At 45.6% G+C, this 21,802-nt stretch overlaps 1 protein-coding gene across 5 annotated transcripts in view; it reads right to left on the minus strand.

The window, feature by feature from the left end:
* The window catches only part of CYRIB (CYFIP related Rac1 interactor B), an 819,696-nt gene that overhangs the window by 117,827 nt on the left and 680,067 nt on the right, over positions 1-21,802 (minus strand). For all 5 annotated transcript variants that reach the window (XM_069621628.1, XM_069621627.1, XM_069621629.1 and 2 more), the window contains one exon: positions 4,476-4,555. In XM_069621628.1, coding sequence (XP_069477729.1) covers positions 4,476-4,555 — 80 coding nt within the window. The remainder of the gene's footprint in view (positions 1-4,475; positions 4,556-21,802) is intronic.

Here is a 21,802-nt window from a genome sequence, read left to right on the forward strand (position 1 = left end):
TTTAGTTTTTTTAGGCAGGGAAATCCTCACCAGAGTAGGGATAGTGAGACATTTAATACAATTTATACTTATAAAATGGTATGTTTTGCTCAATTATCAAAAGGTTGTCCGCCTCGCATCGCTGGCCCCTCACAGAACGCAGAAGGCCAACACCCCAGGAAAAACCAGTGACATGCTCTGACCAAAGTAAAGGTAACAGGAGCCCTGGTAGGAGAGTAGGGGCGTGCAAATTGCTGGCTGCAATACCACTGTTTGTTGCCTTTATTATTTATTTTTATTTATCTGTTTCTCCTCTGCTTTGCACTTTCCACTTCTCCCCTTTTCCATGAACTTTTCCCCTCCCCCATGCACTTGCGCATTCTCAATGTCACTGGGCCTAGTAAGATCGCTATTTTGTTCTCCCCTGTTCCCCTCCCTTGCCTTGTCGCGCTCTGAAACACTTGTGTACGAGCGCGATAGAAATAAAATATCAATGAAGCAAGCCTCGGGACCACAACTGCTGCTGAACCTTCCCAACTTTGCTGTTCATCCGGGAGGCTGACTGGTATTCTTGAAACACAAATGAGGTTGGTCTCTCTCTGGCTGGGATTCTTTGCTCAACCTTTAAGGCCCTTCAGAGGTAACAATCTGTTGCTGGGGTGTCCAAGGTTTCTCCGTACCTCTGTTCCATCCCTCGACCTGTCGCTCTGTTCCGCCGTCACCCTGGAAGAACTGCTCCTTCTCGTGCATCGCCTGTGTGTCTGTGTTCCACCTTTTAACCATGTAGGGAGAGCTAATAGGTATCAGGTGTATGTATTTAAGATCAAGTGCCTGACCCTGCCTGATCTCATTAGTGGGGCATGTGCAATGTATTGCATGGGTGTTACTCCTTTTAGCCTCAGAACTCCTCTTCCTCGGCTCAGTGTGTGTAGGAAAGGGGGTGTCTGGGAAGTTGGAATATCCTATAAAATAGGATTGGACAGGGGTATTCGGAAAGGGGGGATTGCATGTCTCTCCATCGGTCGTTCCCTCCCCCACTCCCTGAGGACCCCTCACCCAGGTGATCCTCCCTCACTTGTCCACCCCCAGTCTTGGTTCAACGGTGATGGGAGTGCCCTCATCACCTGAGTAAGGGGTCCCTGGGAACTTGGCAGTGAAACACCCTCTGGTTTTTCAGACTACCCAAGGAATAACTGGGGTGTTTGTAGTCGGGGTGGAAGTCCAAATGAGTATCCATCCTCTGTCCAAAAATCTCTACTCCCGCCCTACCACTAAAAGACAGCAAGACACCTTAATAGTATCAGGAGAATGACTCCCTTCTCCTGATTCTGTAGGTATCAACCCTAGGGGCAATGTTCAAGAGTCTTTATTTCAGTTCTTCATCTGGAAGAGAAAATGCTAGGAGAATGACTCTTCTACTGCCTCCACAAGTTCAACCATCTTTAACAGTCCTTTACACCCTTTAGCTTCTGATTCAACAAATGCAACCCAGGAGAATGACTCTTCTCCTGTGACTCAGTGATCTGTTTTTTTCACAATCGTTCTTATTAGCCCGTCTTGTGCCCTCCAAACTTCTGGGAGGGCTCTCTTGAATGGGTTTAAGGCTACTAATCCCGAGGCTCTGTTCACTTTGGTTACTGTTAGAACAGTTATTGAAATGAAGGAGATGAAAGGCGTTCTTCCCAACTGTTTTTGTCCTTAGTGCAAATACTGGGATGAGGGAGCTCACTTTTGGTAACCGCATGACCTCAGGATCAAATCCGTGAAAGACGAAAATAAATTAACACAGCCAGTGAGTTGAGGAAAGCAATGAAAGTCTGGTCTGTGTTAATGAAACTTGAAGGCAACAGTATCCAAAGAATGAAGGTTGCACGTGTGCCGATAACATGCGAGAGAAATCAAAGCATTGTAAAGAAATGTAAATTAAAGATATAAAGTAACAAAGTGGTCTGGCGAAAGAAGGTTGCCCAATCTAAATTCTCTGTGAAATGTCTGATGCCGTAGATGTGGCGGGAAGCGAACTAAAATGAGATGCAAGATTTTAACTGTTAGGTTTGATCCCAGCAGAGGGAAACCTGGGTGAGAGATATCTTTGAACTTAAAGCACGGTGCTTGAAAACTACATGTACAAAAGAGCCCTTGGTTTAGGAGAGGAAAAGTGACATTTGAGGAAAGAAGGTCGAAGTGGTCATGCTGAGGTAAGAGCAAAAGCCTTGAAGTTTCGAAAGTCTTCAACAGTGGAAGGAAAGTGAAAGTAGGCTTGAGCATGACGTAGGGAAGCCTATGAAGGTGTGATTGAAGCTTAGGGAAGGGAACACCCACACTATGATTTAAAGGTTTGAGCCAGGCAGAGGGAAGCATGCACTTAATTGTGGTAACCAGAAGGAAATTAACTTTTGTTGAACTGTATTACAAGCTAAAAGGTAACCTGGGCAGGAGTGAGAGAAAGATGAGAGATCCAACTAGTGACTTATCATGGAAGGCCAAGTAGGCCCTGGTCCACGAAACAAACTGCATCCTTGTGTCCATAGCAGTGTGTGTCAAAAGGTCCAAGTATGCCACTTTAGCCCATGCTACAAAATGTGGGGAAAGGAGTTTACTCAGCCACACTGGCATTTCTTTTGAAAACTGATTTTCCTTTTTGCATTACACATTCCATTTGCACATTTATTGCATTAGAAAGAGGGCAGGCATTAGGTTTCTTAGTATAGGCCATTTTATTTTGACTAAGGACTGACTAGGACTGCATTTTCTTTTTGTTTGATGGTCGCGAATACTCCCATCGTACTTACGGGGAAAAATAGGAGTTGTCCAACCCCTTTTAAACCATCAATAAAGTTTTTGAAACTTGCAGCACTTTTGTCAGTGTCTACTTGTGATACCATGCCTCGCTCACAGTAGGTAGGGACTACTCTCTACAAACTAGGGAAAGGTAGGCATTTTCTTCTTTCTTTAAATAAAAAATCTTACTGAAATGCCACGTCTGTCTTTAACTCCTCATTCCAGCACACCACAGGGCATGGTGATGCTTTTTTAGTTTTAAGATGTGGAACACAATGGAGGCCAAAGGGGCTAGATCACATGTGCCTATAATTAAGTTCATACTGAGCCTTCCGCAAAGCCCTAAAAACAGGGTTTGTCGAGGCACAATCTGCGCTGAAGAAAGCTTTGTATCATATAAACAGTTTGCAACAGCGCCCTGATGCCTGAGGGTTTAGGTGCTTTACAAATGAAAAAAATAAAATACTTCTACGCATTTCCTTTATCAAGAGTAAATCCTATTAACTTCATTAAAGTTTCTTTGCTTCATCTAGTGGTTCTGAGCTCATCCATTTATTATAACATGTAGACACCAAAGTGGTGCAGTTCAAAAGGGATGAACCTGGAACCCTCAGATTAAATGTGAATCCACTATCAATGTAATCGTTGCGCCATAAAGAGATCGGGGATAATATTAATGAATGTTACATATCCACTCAATTGGGTTGGCTTATGAGGCAAATGAGAATTGGTGTGCGTCTAACATACCCCTCGGATGGGAAAGGGTCATTGCAATTTTCTGCTTACAAGATGCGGTCTGGGAGTGCAATAATTTTAAGGGCTAACACTGTCGTTGACTACAAGTATAGGATCTTCAAATCCCTCTCATATACAAACACATACGTGTGAGTCAGTCATTTATGAGTCATTACCAAGTTTACAATTTGCAATGTAGTCCATGGATGAAGCAACAGAATGAGTGCAAAAAAGGAGGGAATTAAATCTGTTGGCTACAGAATTGGAACAGCACTGTCAATAGGTAGTGGGTGAGGAGGCTGTACTGGCTGAGTGCCAAACACTGAAAAGAAAAAAATATTTCTGTCTGTAAACAGATTTCTTCCTCTAAAGAACAAGAAGTCAAAGTTGGCTTCTAAATAGATTCTGCAGTCTCTGTATATGGATTTTATTTAACACAAACCCATTGCCTTGATGAGCACCCCACAGGTTTATAAAATGTTTAAACGATGTAAAAGTAGTCATACAAAATTACATGCATTTCATTATAATCTCAATGAGGTAAATTCATTAAAACACAATCCCCATTATACAGTACATACAGCACATCTTGGATCATCAGATTTTACATATTGCAACAAATCCACAAACATATAGCACCAGGTGCGTGGCTACCACCAAAATGCACACCGCCTAACAAAGACTAGAAACAGCAAGACAAGTAGTGCAACAATACATTTAAAAACCACACAATCTGAACTGAGTCAGATAGGGCAACTGAAGTCCCTCATGTGATTGATACAAAGCATTACAATTGATCAAGATTACACACGACTACTATTGACAGTACAATTAGTCCAGAGAAGTACAAATGGTAGATGGACTTTGCATAAGTGGCCTGGGTAGATCTATCTTTTTCAACCCACCCCATACTATCAGAGAATAACTACATAGTGTCCTCTTAATCATTGGCTAATAACACTCAATTATGACAGACTTACGGTGTTTCCAGCATGACTCTGCATACACTAGCCATGGTGCTTAAACAATCAGTCGTATTTTCTATAGGCAAATTTTTGTTCTGTAAAAAGAAAATAATGTATTATTTATATAGTGCTTTTATCCAAACCGCTTCTCATAGAACATTTTCATATACAATTAAGAATATTCAGCATTAGTATCCACATTCTCAGAAAGCACCCATATATATGAAATCGCAGTTACTTTCCTCATCGAATAATTGTTCAGAATATAACCAAATTCTGAAGAACTTATCCCACTTTAATAGTCAAACTCAATACAACTGCATACAATAGCATCCATCTCTGAATAGTTCAATCAAAAGCAAAACATAGTAGCAGTTAAGTGCCCATGAACATGAATTCAAGAAATATGCAGCACATGCTTTATATCTAGGAAGTACGAAGTGGCTTGTTCCAAGGTTACCAGTTTTTAAACAGCTGGAATAACAAAAGATAACAGAATTACAAATGTGTACTACTAACAGCTTACAAACAGTCGGACTAAACATGGAACATGATGTATTTTTTGTCTTGTTGCCTTCCAACCTCAGATGCATTCATACTATCTTCCCTTAAAAGCATCAAAGACTGAAATCTTATTTTTCTGTTTCATCCATCTCGGCTAGTTCTCGTCCTTACTCCATTTCCTTTCCTCCCACTACTATTCCCCTCAGTCAATCTGCAGAATCTTAGAGCAATCCGACTCCCCTCTCTTCCCAAGACATTTGTAAAATATTTCGCTCCTGTGGCTATCCTCTTTATAACATTTGTAAAGCGCGTCCTTTTCTTTCTTTCCAGGAAACCAAACTTCTGATTTTCTTCTTGGTCTTATCCTGCCTATACTATTTCTGACTTATTAATTGGTCTTCTCCACTATCTTCTTGCTCCCTCAAGATCGATCTTAAATTCTGCTGTTCGCACCCCGTTTGAATAACCTCACATATATCTATTGCTTATTCACTCCATTATATCTCCTGCCACACATTTGTTACGTGTCTGCTTTTAAATTAGTTATGTATAATCTTCAAATGTCTTCATGGCCATGGCTCTCCTTACCCATTTTCTCTAATTTCTATTGATGTCCCTACCCGCTCCTTACATTCTGAATCACTAAAACCTCTGTTTCTAAGCCGCCCTATGTATCTTCCCACTTTTGTTCCTTTAGTTATTTAGCACCCAAACACTGGAATTCGATAACTCTCTGTATTGGGTCCTTAGCCAAGCTTTCTTCATTTCGTGCTTTTCTTAAAGCTTCTCTTTTATCATGAATCATGAATCATTGTAAATTACTCCACCTTATTTGTACTGTGTGATTTTTAGGTCAAGCGCTATACAAAATAAATACAATACAAATAAAAAGTCCAAATAAGTTATCTGAAACGCACACACCTCGAGGCTTGCATAAAAGAATCAAATAAAACAAAACAAGCATGAAAAAGAGAAATACCTTACTACAGCGAGAGATTACAAAACTCAAAATAAATATTATAGCATGTAGCCACACGAAGAAAAATAATTACTCCAACTCAGCACTCCCTGCACACGTGCATTTGCCCCATTTTTGTTTTAATAATTTAGAAGGTACCTTCTTCAAAGTGGGCACAAACGCATGCGAGTCTTGTTTAAGAGGCTATTTTTACAAACGCAGTCTAAGCAAATGGAAATGCATTTGCCAAAAAGTACCATTGGACTTCGATCCAGCCTAAAAAGGGCTTGGTTACTCCTACTGGCAGCATACAGTAGAGTCAATAGGTACAATGTGTATCCCCAAACCATGCCATATTCTGCCAGCAGAGTTAGAGGTCATTATTGTGATCTTGACCAAGACACATTTTCCAGCAGCTAGTTACCTTGATTTCTTGAATACTCCAATCTGAAAACTTCAGTTGTCTTTAAGCCATTTAACATCTCCCCCGCAAGTGCCACCTTGATATGGTATAAACATGTGTAAACCCATCTTTTGCTATGGACATCTTTCCATGGTTGCTTGTAGATGTGGACAGGGGATGACAGGCTATTGGGCAGACGAAGCCACCTCTCAATAATTGCTCCCCAAAAGGCCAGAGATTGTGTGGAAGAGAATTGTACAATGTGGAGGCCAGCACAAAGAAGGTAGAGACGTAGTTATGCACGTAGTGGAACATGGAGACTACTAGCAAACTAAGCTGTGAAAAGGGCAACACCAGTCCCAGCATAAAGCTGCAGTTTACCACTAAGAAACAGCTCTGCCACCATTGTATGCTCTACATACAATACAGGGCCTTGAAAGACTTGCTCCTTTGACAGGAAATCAAAGTGTGGAGCAGAGGACTTGAAATCTAGAAGTGGACAGACATCTTCCAGTTATTGGCCTAGCAGCAACATTCTGCATCCATTGGAGTCGTCTTAACTGATAAGAGCAGTCTCAACTACAAGGAATTTCCATAATCAATGAAATGAGTTTGTGGCTAAATAAAACTCGGGTGTAGCCAGCAAATCACAAGGAGATGGGGTGGGGCACGAATAGGAGAAGAGTCCCCACTTCAGCACATTAATGGGTGGGAAGCAGGATCCGGCCACTGCATCCACCTATTGGGCCGGTCATGGTTCTTAGTCGAGCATTAAAATAAAAGGTTACGGATGGCACTGTCTGAACAAGCCTGATTTAGGTACCAATCACATACTGGCCAATCAGCTGGCAAAATTACAATATTCTGCGATGTCAGCCATATATAATTGCTCTGCTTTGATGATGCTGTTTTCAGCCAATGATTTCCCCATCCAGTGTCAGGTTTCCATGCATTTCCTGAACCATTAAATGTTATTTTCCAGGCCCGACCAAACCGAGCAGGATCTAGAGGTCATCAGCATATGAGGGGAAAAAAGTGTAGGACAAAAGAGAAGGAACACCGGCTTGGAGGTAAGTATAAAAAAAGCGAGATAACCAAGCAAAGCCCAGAGGTAGCCCACATGTTAGAGGCCTATTCAGAGATGTAAACGAGGGGAGAACCCATACTCTACTAATTTAAAAGGAAGAAGTGCAGCCAAGAAACTACAGTCCTTCCATGCCAGCCATCTAACAATTGGAGACAGTTTGAAAATCTGTTGTCAGATAAAGCACAACATGGGTGGCAAAACAGTTGTCAATGAAAGATTGGCGAATATCAGCAAAGATGCCCACCAAAACAGATTCAGTACTAATTCCTTGACGGAAACCTGGCTGTAAAAGGACAAATATTACATTGGATTCCACATGGTAACAGACCACGCTACTGATGTGGAGTTCCAGAAGGGAAGTGGGTATGGGGAGCAGCGAAACTGGTCAAACAAAAGGCAAAGTGGACAAGGACCCGATTGGGGGCCTTAAGAAGGACCTAAAATGACATTCCTTAAGAATGAAATAACAATGCCAGCTTAAAATCAAGTATTAGGAAGCCATGTTGGAGGATAACAAGGGTAGCTACAAAGGGATCAGGTAAGAACCTGATTTAACGCTAGCCAAATCTGTGCAGTGGCATTAGGTATACTATAGAAATGGGATAGCGGTTCGGGAGAATATAAGGTGTCATTAACCCAGGTAAAAGGGATTTTGGGATAGCGGCATGAGTGCGTAAGAAGTTAGAACTTACAGTTACAAAACTTTTAAAAGGAGAGATATTCACATCGGGATAGGATACCAGGTTCTGTAATGATTTGCAGAGGACAGTTCAAGCACTGCAAAGAGGACCTTGCAGAGACCACTAGACAATGTGATCCATGAAGCAAGAGGCTTTACACATCAATTTAAGATCTTGAAGAGAAATATCCTGCAATCCTGTTAAGGTACTTTTTGTACCACTCTGTGGCAGGAATAACAACCCCTTATCATAATAGGGCTAACACAGCTGACAAGAAAGGGAAGTTAAACCTCGCTAAGGTAGGAACATGAACACAAGGCTCAACTCTCAGGTAAGGGTAGCAGAGCAACAAAAAGGTACAATTAGTCGACACATCTACACTGGTGTACTTAAATATACTTTATTAAGTCACAAATAATCTATAAAGTAAAATGAAGAACTTCTGGTAGAATTCACATAAAAAAGATACCCAGTATACCATTAAAATACAATGCCTAAAAAGGACTCTCCTTACTCCAATGTCTACATGTGGGTCCACTACCACAGGTGGATAGCTAACATTAACACGTAGTGAGAAGAACAAGGCAATCAAAACACCAACGAGCAGTTAAAGCCCTTTATGGGCCTGCACAATTCAGTAGTGTCCTAAAGACAAAACCCAGCCCTGGTATACGCCGAAGGCCCTAGGCCTAGTGGTCAACATCAAACCTATATGTAGGGGACAGAACAAAAAGGGAAGTAGACCTTTTTATCAACAATATATTCTAAAAAACCATGAGGTCTAACACCAACCCAGCACATCAATTTGAACCCACACAGCAAACTATTAACTAAATACACACATGCTAACCAATCATAGCCATAGAGGAAGGCGTCCAAGAACTGAAAGGGCACTCTAGTACCAGTAACCGTAGCAATATCAGGGAAAAATATCACCAAAAGTAGCTAGAAAGTTAAAATACATTGACCATTTCTGAAATACATAATCCCAGGTAAGTACTAAAAATATCATTCTTGGCCCTGAGCTCACGAAACCCCTTATGGGTACAGGAGAAATGTCCAGGGACATGCATGTTCCTGCCCAGAATCAAGTTACGAGAGTTTCAGAGCAGGTTCAAAGTTCCAGACGAAACAATGGGCCTGATTCACAGAGCGTTTTCCTATGGGACTGCGCCATTATAAAAAACTTCTGTGAATCAGCCCCAATGTGAGGAAAGTCAATGAGCCATCTGCTTTAGTGAAGGCAAGTCAGTCCGAAACCACAGGCACGTATTACACAGCAAACAACCATAGAGAAGGCCGGAAGAGGCCGCTAAAGAAGAGATTGAGGTTGATAGACTAACTAGAAGCCCCAAAGGAAGAAGCAGCAGAGCAGGAGGGCACCCCAAAAGAAATCTATTGGAAGTGTGGTAGAGACTTGCCGCCAAAGAAAATTGACCCTGTAGCAGAGATACCCCTGATGCGTATCTCAAATAATCACCCACCTCAAGACCAAGAAGTACTTGTGCATCAGTTTCTTCGATGAAAACTGCTCCAACAACATGAACCACCAGATAAGTACAGGGCTTCTTTATTTAGGTGTGGTTTCCAGAACTTCATACCCGACGGCTTGCTCCCTGAGCCACAACTGGCCCAGACAACCAAAAAAAGGAACACTATCTTCCCAAAATGCTGGGATTCAAGCTCAATGTAAAAACCTAGGCGAGGAAGACTCCAGTAAGACATGGGAACCTGTGAAGATTTTTTCCGGAGGACTCACCGGACAAAACATTAAGGCAGTAGAGCAGTCATTGATCCCAGGATGCGGATCATGGCTGGAGGCACCATCAGACATTGTAAGCTGCGTTTTTGGAGGAGTAAGGTCTCAACACCGACAGCAACCCACAGCCAAGTAGCAGATCCTAGTGCTAAAATATTGGGTGCCAGCGGTAAACAGCCCAGACAATATTTCCAGTGTGGAGCAGGAAGCTTCAGGAAGCCCAGACTGGACTTCGAGGCAAAAAAAACCCAAATCTTGATATTCCCAAACTACTGTACCCAGCCAGAATGGCCAAGTAAGGGCTTTAAACAGCAAACAAATGCTTTAAACAGATCTGCTTCCTCCACACGGAGAGGGAAGCAAGGAACAGGCCGAGCCTAAATACTGCAACAAAAAGGTGCTAGCCAATTGCCAGCCCACTAAACAGATGACCAACCAGACTGATTGCCACTCAGTCAAAACTACCTCTCTAGGAAGCCGATTTGGATGCATATGTCAATGAACATGGACTGGCTCATTGCTTGTGTCCATGAGGTTACTCAGTATATATGCACCATCTGGACAGTATGGTTTTTTTTGCTGTTGTGTGCTGGATATTCCAACATCTTCTGCTGCTGCTGTTTGGACATGCACTTTAGGTAATTGCTGCCATATATGCATTCACACTTTATGGTATTTGCTGCTGTAAGCACCTGCACTTTATATCATAGGCATGCATTGCTATTCTGTATATTTGTATGTGTGTGAATATCCATGGACATGGCATTCATATTTATTTTTAATGAATGTAAATGCATTTTTCCTGAAACAAGTGTATTAGAGATTCAATTTGTAACCAGCAGATAATGTGTGCATTTCTTGTAACATCAGGCAGCATTGATAACACAGCTCACCATTCCAAGATGTCCGTCAGGCAGCACTGTATACACAGCTCACCATTCTAAGATGCCCGTGTACTAACCTTGGTGTGCAACTGCCAATTTATTCAAAGAACAACATTGTATTTATTCACCTTTGTAGCTTACCGTATTACTGTGTGATCAAGCACTTTGAAGTGTTAAACACATCACATTGGACTTTCAGTCCTTGTGAACCTTTTTTGTGATGGCCAGTTTATAATAAAATCTCCACGTCATTTCTTTTCCAGATTATGTTCATTTATTTTCGGCATCTCCAACCTCAGTGCGGTCCTGCCTTTTTTTGAAGCAATTTCTTGTGTTATATATCTACATGGTACATAGCATGTAGGACCTGCACCAACGATAGTTCCTCAGAGCTGGAAGACCCACATACGTGGATACAGGGTCCCATGCAGCGACCAGTGGCAGATTTCTGTGTTCATTGGAGCAAAGCGAGAAGCATCCACGAGAGCAGGCAGCCGGCTACACTTACCGGAGGTCCTTTCTAGATGCGCGTTGGAAAGGTGCTCATCGTGGCACACCAAGTATGTGTACATGGCTCGCTGAGCGTTTCGTATATACTAATTGGATAGTGCTGTTCAGTTTTTCTCTGCACTGGAGTGTTTTCTTGCAGCTGTGCTAGACTATTCTTTTATTACTATTGGACATCATGCAGGGCACAAGGGAAGTAGCTCGCCTGGTACAGGCACACACTCGGATGAGCAGCAAACTATCCATTGGCATGCTGGAAAAACATAAGCAGAATGAAACAATTACCAACGCTGAATTGACTTTACTTCGAGAATTAGAAAAAAATCAAAAAAGAGATCTTTAAATGGTGGTATGAGCACTTCCTGCAGAATTACCTCGACTGGAAGAATTCCAAGAGGCCTGCGCATTATGGCAACACTCTTTAGCGGATCAGGATCCGGCTATGTTGGAAGAATGGGGAAAAGTCACCAATAAAAGCTCTGCATGCGTTTTAACCCTTCTGGTTAAATATACCAAATCAGATCGTATTGCTGTACTAAAACCGATTGAAGCAGTGGAGTCTCAGCTTAAGGAAATACAATTAACGGAGGAAGGCAATAAGCCAAAAGACGAGATCAATGTCAATTTGGTGGCATACAAGGAAGAAATCATGCAGAGCAAGCATCGGAAATTAATCAAAGATAAAACAGATTATGAAACTTTGAGGGTGTACACCGTTGCCAAGCAGTTTGACATTCTGAGAAAAGCACCCAAGGTCAATGTTGGTGAAGCTGAAACCACGAATGTGGCTTCCATATCTTCCGAATCAGACATCACCAATTCTGAAAATGAAGGACCTATGAATGGACAGAAGGTTTTTAGAGGCGATGTGGCTCCTGTGCCAACATAGGAAAACTCAAAAACAAGGCAGGGGCCATGCAAGTGGCAGAGGACGAAATCAAACAGTCGGAAGAAAACCTGCAGAGGGAGACTGGGCAAGGACACAAGCACAGATCCTCATAGCAGATCAACGTGCTTTGGAGGATGTGGTAAGAAGTGACACCTAGCTTGACACAATATATGCTATGAATGAATAGAACTTGCATGAATATGCAAGTTATAAACTTGTCTCAACAACTGACAGATCGCCAAACTGATCTTCTTAAACTGGGTCTTAATCAAATGAGAAACTAGGGCAAGAATTATGTTCAAATACGGCTGCATTTCGATCCGTTTTTTCGTAAAATCAAGTTGAAGTAATGTTATGCCACTAATCCAACTAGGGTTTTCAAATCTACACTTCGACAAGGAAGAACGGATCTACTTATCTCCAACAGTAACTCTCCAACGGATTCGGGGGACATCCCTTTGGATCCTGCCAATATCGATTTTGAAGGCTTTGATATAGATCCTGACTGGCCAGGTACTACACACTTGAAAATCAAGTCCAAATGTAATCCACCTATGCCAAGTAGAGGATGCGTGGAGGCATTCCATGATCTGTGCATTGCTGACTTACGCAAATTAAGATCATCACCTGCATTACCCACACACAAATTTGACTAAGCTCCAATTTGAGTCGCTACAGGAATTACAGAGTCTGACTAAGATCATCATAAAGCCTTTGTATAAGGGTTTTTATATTGTCCTACAGGATCGGAAGAGCTATGTGTCAGAAGCCTTTCGACTACTACGCGATCAGTCCAGTTATCTTCAATTGTTTCTGAATCATTTTGCAAAGATCCAGTGTGAGCTGGTGGCACTTGTCACCAAATGGTGTGAGATGGACATTTTGGAGGTGTACATTTTTGGCTCCTCCTTCCTTCACTGTTCCCCAACTATTTATTTTTTTCCCCAACGTTCACAAGTCCTTGGTGCGGTCATCCGTGAGACCCATTGTCACATTATCAGGTTCTTTGTTGGAAAATATTTCCTGATTTATTGATGAAACTTTGATTGTGTTTTCTTTTTTTGCAGGACACTAGGATTTTTTGCAACACTGAAGTCCAATAGGAAGATGGTTTGATATTGGCAACGTTGGATGTGGTATTGTACACTTCAACTGATCATTCACTGGGTGGCGGTGCTTGTAAATACTTCTTGGGCACACTTTCACTTTATTTATCCCATAGCACCATGATTTTGTAGATGCTGACCTTCTGCCTGACTGAATTCTCAAACAAGAAAACATTGTTAGTCTTCTACCAGGTCTGGGGTATTTTGCTCCCTCATACGCCAACTTAAAAATGGGATGGTGGGAGCACACCACCATGAGTGAAGTCTTAGTTGAGACATACACTGATGAGATTGTTGCTTGGTGGCATTTTATAGATTATGTTTGTTATATGGAACGGGACCGATGCTGGATAGGTTGATTTTGTTAAGATCAACTGCAACAATGTGAATATGGTTTTCACCGGTCTGTTACAGCAGATCCATCTTATCCTATGGCCAAACATTTCAAGGAGCAGCATGCAAGTAATTCTCAGTTATTAACTTTTCAGTGTTGATCATTTGCCTACTCATCCAATAGGTGGAGACAGAACTTTGAAACTTCGTCAACATGAGATACATTTTTGGATTTTGATACCAAAGTACCCCGTGGTCATAACATCAAAAAGGAACTTTATACATTTACTGCTGTATGACAACATTGGCCCACAGACACTGTAGACTATCTTACTGTCTTTTTTGGTCTTACTGCTTATTGATTACAATACAACATTTTTTTTTAAACATTGTATAAGTAAATTGTCCAATAATCATGCAACGGTTTTGGGGGGCGTGGCTTGGCGGCCATGCGAGAGTGAGCAGACTCCGAGGAGCTCCCGCCAGATCCGACCAGAGATCCTGAGAAAGGCGTATATCAGTAAATAAAAAGACAAACAAACGCGAGGAAAAGGCGTCGGAAGACCCAAGGCACACACGGGAGAAGACCCGAGGAAAAACGGAGACCAGAAAAGTGAAAACGAGAAGGGAAAGAAGCGCGCGGCACCACCGACAAAATGGCGGACGCGCAGCGCTGAAAAAAGGACCCGCGTCCCAAAGCACGAAGAAGGCCGAAGAGCAGGAGCAGAACCGGGCGAGACAGCTGATCGACGTCCAGCGCAGGCAAGACCGAAACACCACCGGAGTGGCAGAAACCCGAGACGCCGACTGCAGGGATAGCCGCGTACCACCGACCCGGAGAAGGTGAAGACGGCACGGCTCGAGAACGGGGAGCGGCCCGCGGACCGGAACTGGAGAACAGCTTTTCCCAGCCGAAGCGGGACGAGCAGCGGCAGCAGGATCCCGGCGGTACAACGGAAGAACCTGAGCGGTGAGGCAGCGGAGGCGAGGGGCGACCCACAGACTGAGCGAAGGTGAGAGTTAGCGGCGGAGAGCCAACAGAGCGACGTGGGACCCCGAGAGACGAGGCGGCGGAGACCGGGAGCCGACCCGAGGACCGGACCGAGAGAGCCCCCCCTTGACGCAGAAGCGGCGGAGGCCCAGCTGAAAAATCGGAGAACCGGAAAACAAGGCAGAACGGATTGAAAGCGGCCCACAGACCGAACCGAGGCAGATTCCCTCACGTTGAAACGGAGGTGAGCGACAGCGGAGCAACGAGGGACCCCACAACGAGAAGGAATGGAGAGCGAGGGCCGGACCATAGAAGAGCTTCCCCCGACCGACGCAGAAGAGAGCAACAACGACAAATTGGATTGCTGAAGAGGAGTCCTCACCTGCCAGTCCGGAGCGGAACCGAGGGAGACAGCAGATCAACACCCAGCTTAAGCAGGATCGGAACATCACCCGACCGGCAGCGGGAGGAGGCACCGACGGCAGCAACGGGGAAGAAAGCCCGAGACAGCACCACGGAAACGGCGCGACATCGAATGAGGAAGGAGGAAGGCTTCGAGACCCACGGTCAGGAAGCAGCCCACAAATCGGACCGAAGAAGAGCCCTTCCCTGCCGCAGAGGTGACTAGCAGATCCGGAGAGGAGAGGCAGCGACGAGACACAGGAACCGGGCCCAGGAACAAGAAACATACCGCAGGGCGGGTCAGGGAAGCCGAGACCCAGCTCTAAACACCTAAAGAGAGAGGGAAGAGAACACCGAAGAAAGACACGGCAAACGGACAGAAAGGGTAAAGCCTCAGAGAGATATCGCTTAATAACAAGGTAACACACACAGGAAGAGTGGAAGCGAGTGGGGGAACTGAAAAGGGACCCACGGCAGCGCAAACGGAGCCAAACTGAACAGGGCCCAACTACAGGCCAAGAGCAGTGGGCATTAATATGCCAGACAAGTCTAAAAGCGGCAGAGGGAGACAAACAGTCATGGAGACATTCACCCGGAAGAACGACGACCAGCAGCCAGGGGCCGGGGAGAAAGACATGCCGGAGTCATATGCCACGCAGGGAGAGATCAGGCAAGTGGAAAGCAGTATACTGGAAGCCATAGGGGCGTTAAAGACGTCGATAGAAGGAAAGCTAGATGCAGTGATGGTAGATGTGGGACTTCTTAGACAAGACACGAGAAATCTGGCGGAAAGGATGACAACAGTGGAACAACAAGCACAGAGTAACTCAGTGGAAGTGTCCGCCTCGCGAACACAAATGTCGGAAGCACTGGAAAGAATTAATATACTAGAACGCAGAGTTGAAGACGCAGAAGGTAGGGCCCGACGCAATAACGTACGAATAGTGGGGCTGCCAGAAGGAGAGGAAGGAAGGGACCCCACGGACTACATAGAGAACCTCCTGATCCAAGAAGTAGGGGCAGGGACCCTATCCCAGGGCTTCGTAGTAGAAAGGGCACACCGAGCGCTGACTAGAAGACCGCGCCCAGGAGCACCACCAAGACCAATGATAGCAAAAATTATGAACTTTAAGGATAGGGAGAAAATCCTGACTTTCTCGAGAGAAGGAGGGAACATCACAAGGAACGGGGCCAGGATAACAATATATCCAGACTATACGGTACTGGTGCAAAAGCAGAGGGCCCAGTTCTGGCAGACTAAAGAGCGCCTCCGAGCGGCAGGGGTGAAATTCATGCTGCTGTATCCAGCCAAACTAAAAATACTCCATGACGGAAAAACACAGATCTTCGAGACAACGACCGATGCCCAGGAGTGGATGGACCAGCGTGGGATTCCGCAGTCGGCAGAGAGGAACGAGCGAAACAGAAACCACCCCCAGCAAAACAGAGATTAGAACCGAGCACGACAAGCATACTTAACGCTACAGGAGCAAGAACAAGACGGTAGAAATGCCCTACCGGGAAGTAACAAAAAAGGAGCAACCGACAACCATCAAGTTGAAAAGCCCATAGTAAAGAGACTTACAATGGGAGCACGAGACTTGGAGAAGGGGAACCGCCAAGACCCACAGAGAAGCCCCAGCAAAAACAATGTTTATAGTGTCAGTTTCAAGACACTACGCCGCGACAGGAAAGGCCGAGGAGGAGAAAGCGGCACCTGGAAAGCGACGGAGCCCGAGCAGAGGAGGGGAGGCTGGGCGTTTGTTGACGTTATTTAGGTTAACAGTTATAACAGTTGGGAAGTTAAGGCAAAGCCCACAAAGAGAGGAGGAGAGCAGAATAAGAAATAACAGTTGTCACACACAAAGAATCAGCAAGGAAAACAAATCCAGGGGACAGCACCCACAAACAAAAAGCTGGCGGGAGGCACGAGGCAAAAAACTCAACTGCCAGAAGAAGGGACACAGATCCCCAGCAGGAACGCATCGTGAGAATGAGACACCGAGCGAGCCCATGGGAATGAGCAGGCCGCAAGCGCTAGTCCCCACAAAGACCAAGATGTCCTAAGAATTGTCACATGGAATGTCAGGGGGATGAACGCATACGTCAAGAGGCTAAGGATCTATACCTGGCTAAACAAAACAAGGACTCACATTGCACTGTTGCAGGAAACGCACCTGACGGCGGAAAAACAGGCCAAAATAAAGGAAAAATGGGGAGGCCAGATGTATAGTGCGACGTATTCCAACTACGCCAGAGGAGTCATAACCTGGGTCGCCCCGGGCGTCCCATTCCAGCTCATCAACCAGGAGAAAGACACGGAAGGGAGAATCCTGGTAGTCCATGGGATGCTAGAAAACCGGGAGATATGCCTCGTGAACACCTATGCCCCTAATCACGACGCTACAGCCTTCTTCAGAATGCTCCCGCCCCGGCTGGCCCCGTACAGGAATGCAACGATGATTTGGGCAGGTGACCATAATTGCACTCTGGATCCCCGGCTGGACAGGTCGGACGATAAGCACAAGAGAGCGGCGCCGCCAGCGAGAGCACTACAACAGATACTAGACCAGCTCGGACTCGAAGACGTCTGGAGGAAGGTACATGGGGAAGAGAGAGGATACACGCATTACAGTGCCCCACATAGAACATTCACACGGATTGACTACCTGTTCACGGGCAGGGAAACACTGGGAGAATTCACTGAGGCATACATACACGCGCGAACCCTATCTGACCACGCCCCCCAGACGATCACATGGGCGCACACACACAGGAGAGCCCCTATACCAACATGGAGATTGAGGGCAGAGGCATTACTGGACACGGGCTTCCAGGAATACATCCAAAGCGTGATAGAAGACTATTTTGAACATAATGAGGGTAGTGTGGAGAGCACAGGAACGGTCTGGGAAGCCTTTAAAGTGGTAGTCAGAGGAGAGGCGATGGGGAAAATGGGAGGTCTCCGACGAGAAACCCTAGCACAACTAGATAAGATAGAAAGGAAAATCGAGAAGGCAGAGAGACAAGCGGGGGAAGAGGGGGCGGAACAAGAAAACCTCACCACCCTGCGACAACAGTGCGTGGAGACCTGGGAAAGATTGGGACGACTAGATTACGGGAAATACATACAGAAACTACATGCTGAAGGGGATAAGCCTAGCAGACTCCTAGCCTGGCTAACCAAGCAGGAGACTAAGCGAGAGCCAATTAACGAAATTCAGAACAGGGAAGGAGAGGTGATAAGGTCCCAAGAGGGAATAAACGAGGTGTTCTCGCAGTTCTACGAGGACTTATACTCCAGGGTCCAGGAGGCAGAGGAGGGGGACCTGAGGGAAGCCCTCGCGGAAATCAAACTCCCACAATTGACGGAGGAGCAGGCCCAAATATTAGATGCCCCTCTCACTGTAGAGGAACTAACGGAGGTTATTGCCCGGCTCCCGACAGGGAAATCTCCGGGGCCAGATGGGCTCCCGGGGGAATTTTACAAGCAATACAAAAATGATATAGCCCCGAGACTACTAGAAACATTAGAAGAAGCATACGAGAGGGGAAGACTCCCGAGCAGTATGTCGGAATCCATAATAGTCCCGATCCTTAAACCGGGCAAGCCCCCCCTCGAATGCGGTTCCTATAGACCGATTTCCCTAATAAACCAGGACTCCAAGATCCTGACGGCGGCACTAGCCAACCGCCTGAAAAGAGTGCTACCCACCCTGATCCATACGGATCAGACAGGGTACGTGCCAGAAAGGAACACGTCCTGGAACCTGCGTAGACTCCACTACGTTATAGAAAAGACAAACCAAGAAGGTGGGGAGTGTGCTGTAGCCTCACTGGATGCAATTAAAGCATTCGATTCGGTGGGATGGGACTGGCTCCTGGGAACGCTCACCCACTATGGGATAGGCCAAGGGTTCACAAGATGGATAGAACTACTTTACAAAGACCCAAGAGCGAGAGTCAAGACGGGTAGACAAATCTCTAGGGAATGGGGCATAGAGCGAGGCACAAAGCAGGGATGCCCCCTGTCCCCAATGTTATATATCCTGGCCCTGGAGCCGTTCGCAGTATTCCTAAGAACGGATTATAAAGACACAGGCATAGAGATAGACGGGGAAACACACCAGATATCCATATACGCAGACGATATACTCCTTTACATACAGAACCCACGCACCCACCTGCAAGACCTACTGGAGGCGCTGCGCGCATTCGGTAGGTTATCTGGAATAGTGGTCAACAGGGAAAAATCCGTGCTGTTTCCCCTGGCAGACCTACGAGCAGTGCCGTCAGATCAATTACCACCTCTGGGCATCACGTGGGCCCCGAACACCTTCAAATACCTGGGAGTGGAGATCTATCACGACACCATGGAAACACACGCAGGTAACACACAAATAGCTTTAGACAAAATTGAAAAGGCTATGAAATTTTGGCAGACGCTGCCGTTGGGCATGATAGGCCGGGCGGCACTACTAAAAATGACAGTCCTACCCCGACTCCTATATTACTTCACGAACATCCCATACAACATACCAAAGCCCTTTTTCAAGCGCCTACACACCATAGCGAGAACCTTCCTATGGGGAGGGGGACGAAACAGGGTGGCACTAAGCACACTACAAAGAAGCTATGAGTGGGGAGGCATCAAACTCCCAGATTTTGAGCATTACTATTTGGCAGCACAACTCCAATTTGTGGTGCGATGGCTGGGCGAGGAGACCTCAATAGACGCAATAATTATGGGGCCAGCACTCCGGAAGTATCACCTGAGAGAATTACTATGGGTCAATGCCGCCCAAGCAAAAGAACTGCCCAAAATAGCCCAACTAGGCCGAATACTATGGAAAAGAGCCTGGAAGACACAGGGCATACGAGACCCCTGCTCAAGACACATCCCACTGGCGGGGCTGGTGGACACCCGAGTGGCCAGCCTGACCACGTACAGGGCACAATGGGAAGACAAGGGTGTGGCCCAAATTGGGGACCTGTGGCGTGACGGACAGTGGGTTGAATTCCAGACCCTGATGGATGAACAAGATGTACACAGGGGCCAATTCATCCTACACAATAGCCTAGTCCAGACAATAAAGAAGAGGTGGAGCACTATGCCAGAACCCGAGGACACCGAAGGAGAACTAGAGGCATGGTACGATATATCCGAAGGAGGCCATACGGTGTCCAGACTCTATGAGCGAATACTGGGACACACCAACAAAAAGACACTAACGGCACGGACGAAATGGGAAGAGGAACTGCAACAACCCTTCGAAGACGAGGAATGGAACAAAGTCCTCATGTACACAAAAAAGGTGTCCAGAAACGCCAGGTTCAGACAACTGCAGATATACATAGTACATAGAGCATATCTAACCCCCAAGAGAATGTCAAAGATAGGAGAAGGACAATCCCGGAGCTGTCCGCGGTGCGGAGACGAACAGGCCGACATGGTGCACATGTTTTGGTCGTGCCCGCAAATAGCAGACTTCTGGAACACGGTGAGAGAAAAAGCGTCGACAGCAGACATACAGATGCCAGCAAGAACACCAGCAGCATACCTATTGGGCCTGTTCCCAAGAGGGCACCGGCAGATGACGCACGTGGCAAAAATGAAAGATTTAATGACGATACTAGCGAAACGCCGCATAGCGATGGCATGGAACAAGAGTGAAGGCCCTTCGAAGGAAGGATGGTGGGCCGACCTACAAAAATGGGCAATAGCGGAGACGGCAGTCTGGACGAGAGCCACACAAAGGGGAGAGAGCAACAGCGGAGCCAGATTACAAGCATGGAACTCCCTGGTGCAAGACCTGCTTGGCAGCAGAAGCGATGACGATACGACTGACATTAGCGAGCCAGGGGACACAGGAAACGACGAAATTGAACCGCCCACGTCGGGAGGCACTGCATAACTCACAACGGAGAGAACTAAGGGGAAGGAAGAGAAGAGGTCGTGACCTGCGCAGACTCTGAACAGTGCAACTCCAACTGGGAAAGACCAACAACTACACGTAAAGACAAGACCAAGGGAAATTTCCAAGGAAAGGAGAAAAGCCACTGGGAGACTGGCCCCTCCGCCACGAACTTGACAACGACCGGCGCCGGCCCGAAGCGGCAAAGGACCATGAACATACTGCGGCTGCCTTTGGGGAGAGGGAGGGGGGGAGGGAGGGGGAAAAGACAATGGGAGGGGGACTTTTGTTTTTGGTTCTGTTTGTTCTCTCCCATCCCTTTTATGTTGTAAAACCAATAAAAAGAAGTTAAAAAAAAAAAAAATCATGCAACGGTTGGCTAGTAATGAGATGTTACACCAGAATGGTGGTGATTGTAGTTCCACCATTTTAGTATCTCCTAACAGTTGTCAGTCAGGCATTGTGCATGTGCAGCTGTTACAATCCATTTACATGGGCAATCTGCTTGGTTGAAGCTTCCGTTTTGTCATTTTGTTCTTTGGACTTGCAATTTTTGGCTATCCGCGACCGGAGCATCAAATCTGCATTCACGCGATTTGCCGTCGATGCATGTTTCGTGGCATTTTCACAGACTGCAATGAGCTAGAGGGCACTAGGCCCACACTGCGATCAGATGCCACACATTTTTCGTGCCAGCTCAACATGGACAATTTTGTCTTTGAGTGGCGCCATACGAGTTTGCTGCGTCATGCTCCTTGTTGATTGATTTGGTCTGTGTTGCCACCCGCTATGGGCATTATTTACACTAGCATGGTTTCCCTGTTTCCATCTATGGCGATTTCACCGCCAGGTAATGCTGTTGTCTGCACATGTTCTTTATGTCATTAGCTGTTATATAGGCATCTGCACTTAACATTGTTTGCC

This window comes from Ambystoma mexicanum, chromosome 5q (genome assembly GCF_040938575.1).
Source record: "Ambystoma mexicanum isolate Mex_15411 chromosome 5q, UKY_AmexF1_1, whole genome shotgun sequence".
Lineage (NCBI taxonomy): Eukaryota > Metazoa > Chordata > Amphibia > Caudata > Ambystomatidae > Ambystoma > Ambystoma mexicanum.